Raw genomic sequence first — 13,259 nt, forward strand, 5'->3', positions numbered from 1 at the left:
ATTTCAGAGGTTAGATGAATGGGTAATGAGCACATGTAAAATTGCACTAGCTTCATTAGTCATCAGGGAAAATTAAAACCATAATGAGATACCACTACCTAGAATGGCTACAATTAAAAAGACTGACAACATCAAACATTGGTGAGGACACGGAATTTCATACACTATACTGGTGGGAAGAAAAAACCATTTTGGAGAAACTTTTGGCAGTTTCTTAAGTTCAACATGTACCTGCCCTTTGACATAGCAATTCTACTCCTAGGGATTTGGCCAGGAAAAATTAAATGTATGTCTACAAAAAGACTTGTTTACAAATTGTCATGCGTCTCAGTCTGAGGGGTTCTCTCCCTCTGGTAAAGGTGCCATCGTGAGGACACAGGTGTGATACAGGCAGTAACCAGATGGCACAGGGTCTGGCCAGCCCCAGCTGGAGGTGGTCTCGGAGCCACTGGGAAGACATTGAACGGGAAATAGGCGCCATTCTCCAGAATGCAGGTTTGAACCCGATGACCGAAGGACAGAGCGAGAGTGAAGCCGGGCCACCTGCACATGCGCCGACTGGAGACTAGGGGCCGGGCTGGGTTGGGACCCTAGGTGCATGGGCGGTGCTTGCGGGGGTGGATGGAGTTCTTTGACATAACTTCTTGTAGAGTAACATAAGCATGTATAGGTTTTAACAAACTACTAATTAAATTGCATACACATTAACAGAATAGGAATACAGATACATAACAAGAGCAGACCTACAATTACCAGCCATAACCAGTGAAACCAAGAAAACCAGTTAGGTACCTTAGGCATTTGTGAAAACTTATCAATAATATGATGGATACTGTCTAACTGAATTTGAATAGTTTGAGAAAAATCATACAAATTAAAACAACACATTCCTGGGAACTGTTCACATCCCATATGTTCTTTTAACAGTAGATAGTCTATAGTCACACGATTTTGGAGCGCTGCAACTTGCACTTCTCCTAATTCTTGGTTGAGTTCCGACAATATAGATCCAGTCAAATTTGTTGTTTTACTGTATGCACAGGCCAGAAAAAGCTGCAGATTTTTAATAGTTCAAGATTTATGTTATATGGTATACTAAATACACAGAAATATGGGTAAGTACAGAATAACAGTGCCTACTACTTTAATATGTTGCATTTACAAAGAATGTTGGTTTAAGCTGGTATGATATATAAAATAAATTACCACTTTTCTTTCCTTTAAATTTTCAAAATTCCCACTGAAACAATAGATGAGTTGCTCAAAAAAAAAAAAGTCATAGAACCTTTACTCATGACAGTCTTAAGCTGGAAACAACCCAAATGTTCATCAAGAGGATAACAGATAATGGGCAATATACAGTACATTCATACAACAGATTACTTACTATTCAGCAATAAAAATTGGACCAGTTTCCAATAATCATAACATCATGGATAAATATTACAGACATTATGTGAGTAAAAGAAGCCAGGCGCACAGAGTATGATTTCATTTTTGTGAAGTTCTGGAACAGGCAAAACTATGGTGATAATGTAAGAATCATGGTTACCTAAGGGCTGGAGCTATTAACAGGAAAAATTTCTAGTCAGATGGAAATGTTCTGTATCTTGATAGGATCTGAGTTACAGGAGGTTAACTATTGTCAAAATGTATACTCAAGATTTTTGCCTTTTGAAATATGTAAATTTTCCCTTAAAAGAAAAAAAAAATCAAATGAGGTATCAACAGGAAAATTTTGCTAATACAAATCTGAGTTTCTTACCGGAAAGGATTATCCCATGGCAACCTAGTCATAGTTCTATATTTCCTAACATCTAGACAAAGGCATACATGTAAAGTTGATATACCGCATATATGTTCAATCCTGCATCAAATTGGAGAATATAAATTATCACAAATTTCCAAACCAAGAATATAAGACTCATTTGAGACAACTACAGGAATTCAAAGTACCTAGGAAACAGCAATTACCCACTCCCTATCATTTTCCTAAGTGGGAGACAGCAGTGTAGACAAGGGAAATTCCAGTACATTGAAGGCCTTGGTGACAACACACAGCACTGAAATTCTACTTCTAGGTATTTACCTTAAAAAATACTGAAATATATAAAAAGAGATGTGTAAAATATGTACAGGATGTTCTCTGCAGCAGTTTGCTTTAAGAAAAAAGCCTGAGAATTCTACATTTATAGTTTCATCAATGGGACAATCAAATAAGTTATGGCCTGTCCTTACTATGGAAACACGGCAGTTAAATGATGGATGTAGATTTATATATCCTTACAGGGAAAGAACTCCGAGACAAAATATTAAATGAAAAAAAGCCACAGTTATAATATGTACTGTATAATTGCATTCATTTATCATATCCATAAATAGAGGTAACTAGTATTTTTAAAACAGCACGAATTTCAATCTCTGAACTACTCACATTAAAAAGAGTCTTAAACTGGAACTCTGCTAAAAACAGATCAAGCTTTCAAGTTTTTTAAATAGCAAGAAACTGAACAAATTCTTCTTACCAGAAATAAGTGGTTCTTCCATATTAGAGCTTTGTATTTCTAGACAGAAAAGGAATGAAACGATCTCTACCACTCTGCTTGAGATACTACTCATGGCTCTGTAACTCACCTGAAACTGAGTATCTGGTTTAAAAAAAACTTACATATATAAGTTCTTTACCATTCTCTAAGTCTTTTATATATATGTTAATTCATTTTGTCCTAACAACTCTGAGGGAGCAAAAATAACCCAGGAACCCTGAAAAATCACTGAAGAGATTGCTAATGCTCATCCACATCCAAGTTTGCATCTCCATCAGACACAGGAGAATTACATTTACCCACCCTGCTCTGGCCTTTTGACCGGTTCTGGCTAAAGGGATGTGGGCTTAGTCGTTATTTCTGAGCCGGAGAGCAATTTATTTGCTGGGCAAGACCCTCCAGCTCTATTCTTTCCTTGGTGTGGTGAACCCTAATAATATTATGCTGAGTTTATGTACATGCTGTGAACTACCTACCTAGAGCAGCGCCCTCCACTTTATCACCCCCATTGATCTAAACTGGTCACACAGACTGATTAATAAATATGTTTTTGGTATTTAAAATCTCTGAAATTGTAGGGTTGTTTGTCATTTTTATCCTAACCTCATACATCATTACTGACAGAAACAGAGTTAAAAAAAAATAAAACCTGAGCAAAACCATTTAATAGTTCATAATAAAGCATCACAAAGTATTTATCACACACATATGCAAAGAATATTCACAGCTGACAGCATTGTAACTCCCGGATCCCAACTTCTGGTTACCTGTAACGCTCATGCAATAAGTTTTTAAATGTTAAAAAACAATGTTCTTAATATAACCATACAAAGAAAAAAATGGAACTAAACCTAACTTCTCTACATCCAACAGAAGTATTAAACTCAAAATTTAAACCACATGCTAAATATAATTTCATATTCTATTTTATTTTTCTTAAGGATTATGAAGTGTCAAAATATATGCAGTTATAATAAAAAAATAACACTAAGATTACTGCTCCTAGTAGCAACTCTATTTAGGAAGGAATAAGTGCTAAGTTTGACTACACTTTTCCTAGTACAGAACTAAAAAATCAGCCTACTGCCTGAAAACATCACAGAGGCTTCAGCAAGATAATATGTGACCTACACCATTTTAGAAACTATGAAGAACTCTACAGAAAATCTAACCAAATTCCCTTCACAAATCCCCTTCCTAAGTACTAAATGTAAAAGACTCTAGAGTATGGTCAAAGAAAACCTCTACCCTACTGATATATTATCACCTTTATCCTGAAGGGTCTAGTTTACAAACTCCTCCAGAATTTCAATAAACATTTATCTTTCCAAATGACAGATTTCATGCCATTTTACCAGGGCACTGGGTTTCATGGGGACATCTACTTTTAACATGAGACACATCCCCAAGATCCCAGCAAGGTCATTTATACTCTGTACCAAGTATTGTGGAAAGCACTACACAAAGGATCTCCCCTACAACTCTAATAATTTGGCTGGCCTTTGTCCAGGGGTTCCTGGGAGTTAACTCTAAGAAATCCTTGGAATTTCCAATGTGATAGGAGTGCCTTTGTAACTCATGTTGTTCCCCTAGCCTGATAATTTATGCTAATGAGATGACTCAGAGAAGGTACTGTCCATACCAGAAAGACCAACCGTGTTATTAGAGTTGGGCTTTTCAGCCATGTAATATTAGTCTCCCTTCTGGGAGGGGAAGCGAGGCTGGATTTTGAGTCATGCAGGCAATGATTCAATCAAACTTCCATAATAAAACCCCAACAAAACTCTGGACACCAGAGGCTAGGTGATCCTCCATGGTTGGCAATACTCTGTGTATTGTCATACACTAACATGCAGGAGGATAACATGTTCCTAAGGACAACAGAAGCTTTGAATTTGGAAATCTCGCCCTACGTATCTCTCCCTTGGACTGGTTCTGATTTGTATACTTTTACTATGATAAAACTTAAATAGTAAGTATAGCATTTTCCTGAGTTCTGTGAGTCATTCAAGTGAATTATTCAACCTGAGGTAATCTATGGAGAAACCAAAATTTGTAGCCAGTTGATCAGAATTGAGGGTGCCTCTGTGGATCCCCAAACTTGTAGTTGTATGTTGGACTGTCATGTGAAGGACTGTGCGCTTACCCTGGAGTTTGGCCAACTTCAGGTAACAACAAAGTTTAGAAATGTCCTTTAAATAAGAGTCTGGTCTAAACTTGGGCCCTAGTGGGCCTGTCATATATTAAGTTCCCTCTCTCATCCCTCAAGTTATTTGTCTGTCCAAGTGCAGGTCATCAGTTACTGCTTTCTTTCTTCCAGTTCAGGGAATCAACCGATCTGCCTCTCTTCCTGGCTGCAACAACCTGTCCTCTTCTTCCTGATCTCTTCTCCCCATGAGCTGGCTAAAAGATTTTCCAATCCTTCCCATATACCCATAGCAGTGTCTGTTGTTTGACCCCCACCCTGCTTCTCCTCCTCCAACTAGCACATTATCTCCTTTACTATTGGTCACTAAAAGGAAATAAATGCACGCATCTTTTGACCCAGGAATTCTACTTCTATAAATGTATATACTCCTACATTTGCACAAAGACATACAAAGATATTTAATGCAGTATTTTATGTGATATGCCAGCATTTATTGAAAAAAGTATAAAAGCTTGCATGCACATAGACTATCTTGAAGAATACACAAGATACTACAGGTGGTCACTTCTGGATAAGTTAACAGGGAAATTAAGGGATGAGTAGGGAGGGTACTTTTCATAGCATATGCTTTTGTACCTTTTGAAAGATATAACCAAATGCATGTTTTGCTTTTGTATTAGTTTTCTCAAATCACTTTAAAAAAAAGCAGTGGATAATGCTGTTGTGTTCTCTGCCCTTAATAAATGTACTCTTGTGACCCTCTTTAGGTGATGTCACAAGTGGAAATTCTCTCCTCACAACAAGAGGCATTCCCCCTACCCATGGTGCCTTCCTTTTCAGAATATATACATTCTCTAAATATATAATTAGAATATCCAAAATAGGTATGAATGGATTAACTTATACCTCCAGACTCTAGTGAAATGAATTTATATCTCAGAGAAATTCTAGACTGACATATGTCCAAGTTCAAACTCTACCACATGTAATACAGGAAAAATCTACTGAGATCATCTCTGACTCTGTTTCAGCCACAAATCCTTTAGGCACACTTAACCTTCAAACACAGGCATACAGATTTTCTGTGCACCATTTTCACTGAGGGAATGAACACAGTCCTCCTCCTGCTATCCCACTTTCACTCCTCCAAACTCCCAGAAGCCTACTGCACGATATATCCCACTGTTGAAAGAAACATTCTTCTTATTTCCTCTACTAACAGAAGATACCAGGACTTTGTCAATTTAATCAAGGCCTCCCTATAAAACATTTAAACCTGCGTTCAACCTCTTCTCTGGGATGGATCCTTACACAGACATGTGGGATTCCTGGGACTAACAAAACTCCTGAATACTATATCTATGGTTAAAAGATAAAATGAAATGGCAGTAAGTTCATAAAAGAGAGTAATGTACTATGTACCTGGAATACCAGATGCCCTATTAACTGGCTAGGTTCAAAAGTATTTGAAGTTGTAGACTCTAGAATGGGAAGAATTTCCTGTACATAATCATGAATAACATTCTACAAAATAACTACAATAAATACTATATTGACATTGGACGAATATGGAAATGTGCAACAAATAGGAAAACCTAAGCAATTTAACTAAAGTAAGAATAGGAAAATAATATCTGTAAAACTGTCCTCTGTACTTTGTACAATGTAACAGACATTTGCCCAACAAATATTCCTCAAGTACCTAGTATGTATGAAGCACTATTATTATACAAGTCAAACATGCAATCTGCAAAGAGTAGCTTAGAGACTAGTCAAATGGGGGATGAGGGAGAAGAGGATTCAGGCCAAAGACATTCTGAGTCACCAAAGCCCAAATATGACTTAAATTTATTTAATATTCTTTGCATGTATTTTGTGGCAAAGAAAATGGTATTGCAACACAACATTTTCTGCTCAGGAATCAAGAGCGCTACTGTGTCATTGTTCCCAGACTCCCAAGTTTCAGGGAATGACCAAAAAATTACAGTAGAATGACCAAAAAAAGGGCTGCTAATTTCTTTCTAAGAACATTAAAAGACTATGTAACTCATCGCCTTCATTTCATATACTAATGTTTTAACAACAAAGGACAGTTCTCAGAATTCAAGAACTAAGCAAATTTAGGTGTAAGAAAATCTCAGTATGCGAGTTTTTCTCGGTATGTTTTTCCTAGTTTTTCTCCCATTTTACTGTGTGAAAAATTCATAAGAGACCAATATTTGAGCATCAAAGAAAGGCAAAATGAAAAAAATATGGTCTTTAGAGTCAGAGAGCCCTGGTTTCAATTTTTATGACTGCAGGTTAAGTCACTTAACCACTCTGAGACCTTTTTCTCAGGAATATTATCTCAAGTCTGTAGGACTAATGATATATATATATATATATATAAAGCACTTATTTAGCATTAAATTTGGCCCCTAGGAGGTGCTCAACAAACAAAAGCAACTTCTCTTGTTAAAATTAATTTTGGGACTTCCACTTCTAGTTACGGCTAGTACTGAACTAGCCATCCCACTCTACGCAACCATAAAACTAGATGAATATATGAGGCAACTATTTCCAGGCATTGAACAGGCAGCAGTAGACTGCAATATCTAAGAGAAAGGGAATTCATGAGGCAAGCCCCATGACAGCCCTGCGTCTCATTGAGGGGGTAAATTCCCACCTGTGGCACAGCAAGCTAGAATTGAAGTAGAGCAGGAAGGTCCCACTGAGCTAAGATTAGGTTAGAGCTTGGGGCAGATGAAAAAGCTAGAAGCCTTGGTCAGGGCATCAGAGAGGTAGAATGTGCGTAGGATGAGAGCGACTGAGAAGGGGCTGAAGTCTATGTAGGGGTCACCCATAAATGAATTCTTGACTGAGCACTGGCTGCACACACACAGGGCAACACTCTCCAAGTTTACTCAGGAGTGGCTGCTTTGGAACTGAGAGTCCCACAGAGATACCTGGAGTCTAGCAAGCAGTGCTAGAAGATTTCGGAGTGCTGGTCAAGGCAGACATCCAGCTGAGATACAAGAAAGGCCATGACTTAGATTAAGGACATCTTAAAAGGTATAACTTATAGATATGCCTTAACAAGGGGCTGGAGGAAAACCACTGTGGCCCAGCACCAGGTGTGGAGCCCAGACAGGGCACGGAGGGCAACTGTGCAGAGCTGGGTGGCAGTGGCAGTGGGAAGAGTGAAGAATGCTTACATACAGGTCCAACAAGTCAGTATTTTTAAGGTAATGAGAATCAGGTTCATTAGAAGAGGGAGTTATAAATATGCAGAGGGAGAAAATGAGAAACAATCCTGTGGTGCTGGAGTGAAACTGGAGAGATCATTGTAAATGCACTGGTTTCAGTGTCTCTTTCAATATGTACCTATAGATACAGAATATAGATCCACTGAGAAGGCCTGGGATTAGTGACATACTAATAGCAACTAACATACTAAGTGTCTTATTTTTAAATACTAATCTCTACTAAAAAGGAACCAGGCTCCTCAGAGAAATGATGGATTTCAAAGCTGGGGTAGGGAAAGTCCAAGATGTCAAAAAGAAAAACGAAGTGCTCAAAGAATGATGGGGACAAGAAAAACAACAAAGAAGTCAGTATGAAGGGCTTTCCACTGGTCAAATCTAGAACAATTTGAGCACAAGAACAATGGGATTCCATGAATACACAATGATTTAAGTAAATGAGTAAGTTGAACATTTGATTAAAAAAAAGTACTGAATAGCCTTAAAGTACCACCTATAAAATACTTACTGATTACACAGGAAATAACTTTACAGTGGAGAAGTTTTACAGACATCCCCTTAACCAAGTGATCAAAGTTAACACTGCCAGTTTTTGAACAAGTCACGTCACACACTACTTAACAGCGTACAATGAAAACATATGATTTCTGTGATATTTCTGTGAGAGATGCAACCTGACTCTAATCATGAAGTGTATCAGACAAACCCAAGTTGACAGATGTTTACAAAACAACTGGCCTTCAAAAGCGTCAAGATCATGAAAATCAAAGAAAAACTGAGGAAACATTCCAGACTAAAGATTAGGTTTTTATAAAGACAAAATACTCTTAACAGCCTGTCAATATATATAAAGATCTCTATTGGTATGCTGACAAAAAAAGACTACCATAGGCACCCAGAGGCCTTAACCAAAATTAAGCTTTTCAAACTCAAGTCTTACAGGCAAGACTTAACGAAAAACGTTACACAGTGCCTCCATCAATAGTACATCCATACGTTGGATTATGATCTAGCTAATCAGCTGATATGGACAGATGTCGAGATTTTGTTAGAGAAAATTTAGCCTAGTATATACAACATATTCCCTTCTGTATGTATGCTTGCATATATGTATGTTTAAGATAGCTATACACATGGGCCTGCATATACACAGACAATTTCTGGAGAGATACATAAGAAAATATTAATAATGATTAGTTCTGAGAAACAGGAATAGTCTTAAAGGAGACAGGGCACGTTCCTCTCCATCTTCTACCCTTGCACGCTCAATTCTCCACAAGAAATCTTTTTAAAAAGTAAACTCATCCTAGTAGTTATAAGAACATATAGCACCCAGATCATGGTTTCTAAGTACCACTCCCAACTAAAATGAAACTCCTTGCAGAAATGGCTGATTCTACATATAGGTCAGGGTAAGTACAAAGGGAATTATGGACATCTTGTGCCAGAAAGCAGAGCAGCGCTCAGAAAGCTCAGAAACTAATGACGACATGTGAAAAGGACAAAGAAGCCAGTGTGAGGGGGCTCCCACCAATCAAACATGGGACAATTTGAACATCAAGAAGAATCACTATAAAAAACTATCAAGAAAGGCAAGGAAATGATTATTACAAGAGTCAAGATAGCAGTTAACTATGGGGAAGAAAGCATACAGTGGGTTTCTGGAATGCTGGTGATGTTCTACTTCTTGACCTGGAAAATAATTACATGAATAGGTGCTTTATAATCATTTATTAAATTGCATATATTTGTTGTGTAGATTTAAATATATATATATATATATTTCTCATAATTTTAAAACAAAAATATTAAGTCGAAAAAAAAATTTTTAGTAAAAACAAGAGCTTTTTAGAAAGAAAATACAGTATTTTACCTGCAAGAGTATGTAGGTTCTCCTACTTTAAAAACACGACCACAAAGATGAGAAGGTTTGTTTGCTTGTTCCAGTTTCGGAAATCCCAATGCAGGATCTTCACCACAAAGGTACCATTCCATCGGTCCCAACAAAACATGCTGGGCCAGCATGTCTTCTTTCTGTGGAAAAGGGTTGGGACCCCTGCAGTAGATTTTGGGTACATAGTGGGCTAAATGCTGGTATACTTCTCTAGTGAGGTCAGTTGCTTGCAGCCATTTCTTTAAAAAAAAAGAAAAAACAGGTTTAAAGAACGTCAATAAACTTAATTAGAATAAACTTACTCTATTTTCTTTTAAAAGAGAAGGTATAAAAATTATGATGAAAGAGTCTTACAGTTTGTTGACAACACTCATCACTGTATGTCGCCTTCCAAAAAGGGTAAAATTCATTTAGAACTTACTAAAGTGCCAAATATTTTAGAATTCTAATTTACTTAAAATGAAAGTAAATTAATGTGAAATGAGCCCCTCTCCTCAAAACAACTCCTAAAGCAATCTTCTGTAGACAGTACAGGAAAATAACCCCAACAAATTGTCATGTGGGACACTAGCCATTGAGCCCAATCTGATTCTTTTTCGAATGCTTTACTCAAATTGTGATTTTGGATTCTGTCAGTTTGTCAACAGGAAGAACATGCAGCAAACATAAACAGCCACACACTACATATTTCTCACTGATTAATGAGGTGATATACTGGTCTCTTACGCCAGTCACAAGAGACTCCGTTGTAACAACTACACCTTCTTTCCCTGATCAACCTCTCTATAAGCCCTTTGCCCTTTGTACTCCTTGCTAAAAACAAACAAACAAACAAAAAGTCACTTTTCTTGGTCCCCTAACTTTATGTCCAAGTACCTGTGATAACTACAGCTGGATATCTAACAGATATTGTAATACTGTGATTATAAAAAGAAATTTCTATTTGGTCTTTTCCCCATTCCTGGCACGGAGCTCCTATAAAAATGAAATTTCCTAAGTGATAAGTGAGAAAAATGGTGAGAAGAGTGTCTTTTGTTATTCATAACAAGCCCCCTTAACCACACCAGAGTTCCTGTTAATGAGGTAACATTTGGAAAGTCCCTAAGGAGCTGGGGAGCTGGTTGTTAGGGGAACAAATCATGTGATTAGAAGGTTAGAAGTTACAGCCTCTACCCATAACCTTGGGGAGAGGTGAAGGGCTGCAGGTTGAGCTAATCACTAATGGCCAATGACTTAATCAATCATGCTTGTATAACGAAGTCTCCACAAAAATCCCTCTATGTCAAGGTTCAGAGAGCTTCTGGGTTGGTCAACAGAGAAGTGCTGGCATGCCCTGAAAGGGCATGGAAGCTCTGCACCCTTCCCACATAACTTGCTCTATGTATTTCTTTCCCCTTGGTTTTATATCATTTTATAATAAAACAGCTATCTAGTATACAAACTGTGTCCCTGAGTTCTGTGAGCCATTCTAGCAATTATCAAACCCAAAGAGAGGGTCATGGGAACCACCAATTAGTAGCCAAGTCAGACAGAAGTTGTGGGTAACCTGAGGATCCACTGTTTGTGACTGGTATCGTAAAAGGTGAAGGAGGCCATCTTGTGGGACTGAGCCCTTAATCTATGGGATCTGATGTTAACTCCAGATGTATAGTCAGAATTGAACTGAACTGGGATCTACAGAGAATTATAGAGAAATGCTTGGTGTGGGAAAAAAACCCACATATTTGGTGGTCACAAGTATTAGTGTGAGGGTAGAAAGAAACAGAAGAAACAGAGTTTTCCTTTTCAGACACCACCTCAATAAGCCCAAAATCGACTTCACAACTCCCCAGCCCCCCAAAACCCACTATTTTTCCTATTTTAGATATCAGCATCTTACCAAGGAGTTCAAACCAGAAAAACCTAAACATCTTCCTTCTTCACCCCAATATCCAATTAATTATCATGTCCTGTCTATTAGGCTTCCTAAATATCTGTTGAATTCATCCACTTCTTTCTGTCCATCTCTACAGGCACTACCTCCACTACTCTACTCCAATTTCCCAACATCCATCTTTCACCAGTATGTCCTAACTGGTGATCCCCACTAATCTTGCTCCTCTACCATCCATTTTCCGACCTCCCTACCACTGTAAAATGCCACTATGATCATGTCATTCAGCTTCCTCTTGTATTTAGGATGAAGTCATGTCCCTCACATGGTTTTCACAAGAAAACTTGCCTTGTGTCATACATATGCTCCAGTTTTCTCCTCCAGACCTGTATTGCTCCTATTTTCTACTCATTCTTTAGATGTTTCACTTTCTCTAAGATGCCTTCTCAGCCCATCCCTCATCCCCATTTCCATTCCCACATGCCCAAGACATAAAACAGAACCTGGCCCCAATGGACATTCAGTAAAATCTGCTAACTAAATGACTATATTTTTTACGTTACTTACAGCCACACAACATTGATACTGCAAAAATGATATTCAGTGTGGCTTTAATGAAAGTAGAGATAAAGTAGATCAGGCCTGCAGTCTCTAAAAACCAAACTAAATAAGGCCTAGATTAGACATCCTTCAAACAACTTCCTTTCTTTTCCCTTTCTACTTCCTTACTCTTAAGTCTTTTCCCTGTATTCTGTCATTTATCCCTGCTTCCCCTGCCGATTCCATCTACATGTTTATTTGTCTACCATAGTGCTTTGTGTAATTACAATTCATTTTGGCTTTAAACCAAGTAAAAATTTAAAATCAGAAAACATGAAATGACTCACCTCTATAAAAATGCAGTTAACTGAATTGCTAACTCATAAGTCCAAAGTTTACCTATGGATTACAATCTAAATTCCATATTATATCCTTGTTTAAAAAAGTGATGTCTAACACCATGAGACAAAAAAGTGTAAGGTACTCATTTTAACCATTACCTGTACAATCTTCATCCACTTTCTTCCAGAAGTAACAGAGAGATTTTAAATATTTGTAAGGTGGTATATACTAACTTTTTAGTTAATATCACATTTTCAGAAAACTTTTACTAAAAATGTAAAAATCCTGTTTATAAGTTGAGATATTGAATGGAAACTAGTAACTGAGAAGAGTGAAAACATCTCATCCCTACAGTGAAACTACCTTTTCCAAATGCTACTAACTTTGTTGTGGTTGCTTTATGCAAGTGGGAAAGAGACTAAATTACTCTGAAAAGAACTGCACTTCCTGGGAGACAATCCCACAGGTTTAAGAATTCTTTTCCTTTAGAGAAGTGGCTCTAAATAGAAATAACAAATACACACACATACACACACACACAGTTCAGTAATGGTAAAAAGGACATTAAAAAAAAAAGCTGTCAATAGTAAGAGGCAGAGAACTATCAACCAAAAGGCAAACTGGAATCTAAGTCTCTGAGCTGAAGAACACTTTTTTGGCCACATCTAAGGGT

General features: G+C 37.5%; 1 protein-coding gene across 8 annotated transcripts in view; it reads right to left on the reverse strand.

Moving 5' to 3' along the window:
• Nucleotides 1–13,259, reverse strand: part of UBR2 (ubiquitin protein ligase E3 component n-recognin 2) — a 117,842-nt gene that overhangs the window by 100,299 nt on the left and 4,284 nt on the right. For 7 of the 8 annotated variants that reach the window (XR_005029199.2, XR_005029200.2, XM_036907211.2 and 4 more), the window contains one exon: nt 9,811–10,070. Coding sequence is in view for 5 of the 8 variants with exons in the window: in XM_036907211.2 (XP_036763106.2) it covers nt 9,811–10,070 (260 nt within the window). In the remaining 3 variants the exon portion in view is untranslated. Of the gene's footprint in view, nt 1–9,810; nt 10,071–13,259 lie in introns of those variants that run through there. The other variant, XM_036907214.2, reaches the window with a different exon arrangement.

This window comes from Manis pentadactyla, chromosome 16 (assembly GCF_030020395.1).
Source record: "Manis pentadactyla isolate mManPen7 chromosome 16, mManPen7.hap1, whole genome shotgun sequence".
Classification (NCBI taxonomy): domain Eukaryota; kingdom Metazoa; phylum Chordata; class Mammalia; order Pholidota; family Manidae; genus Manis; species Manis pentadactyla.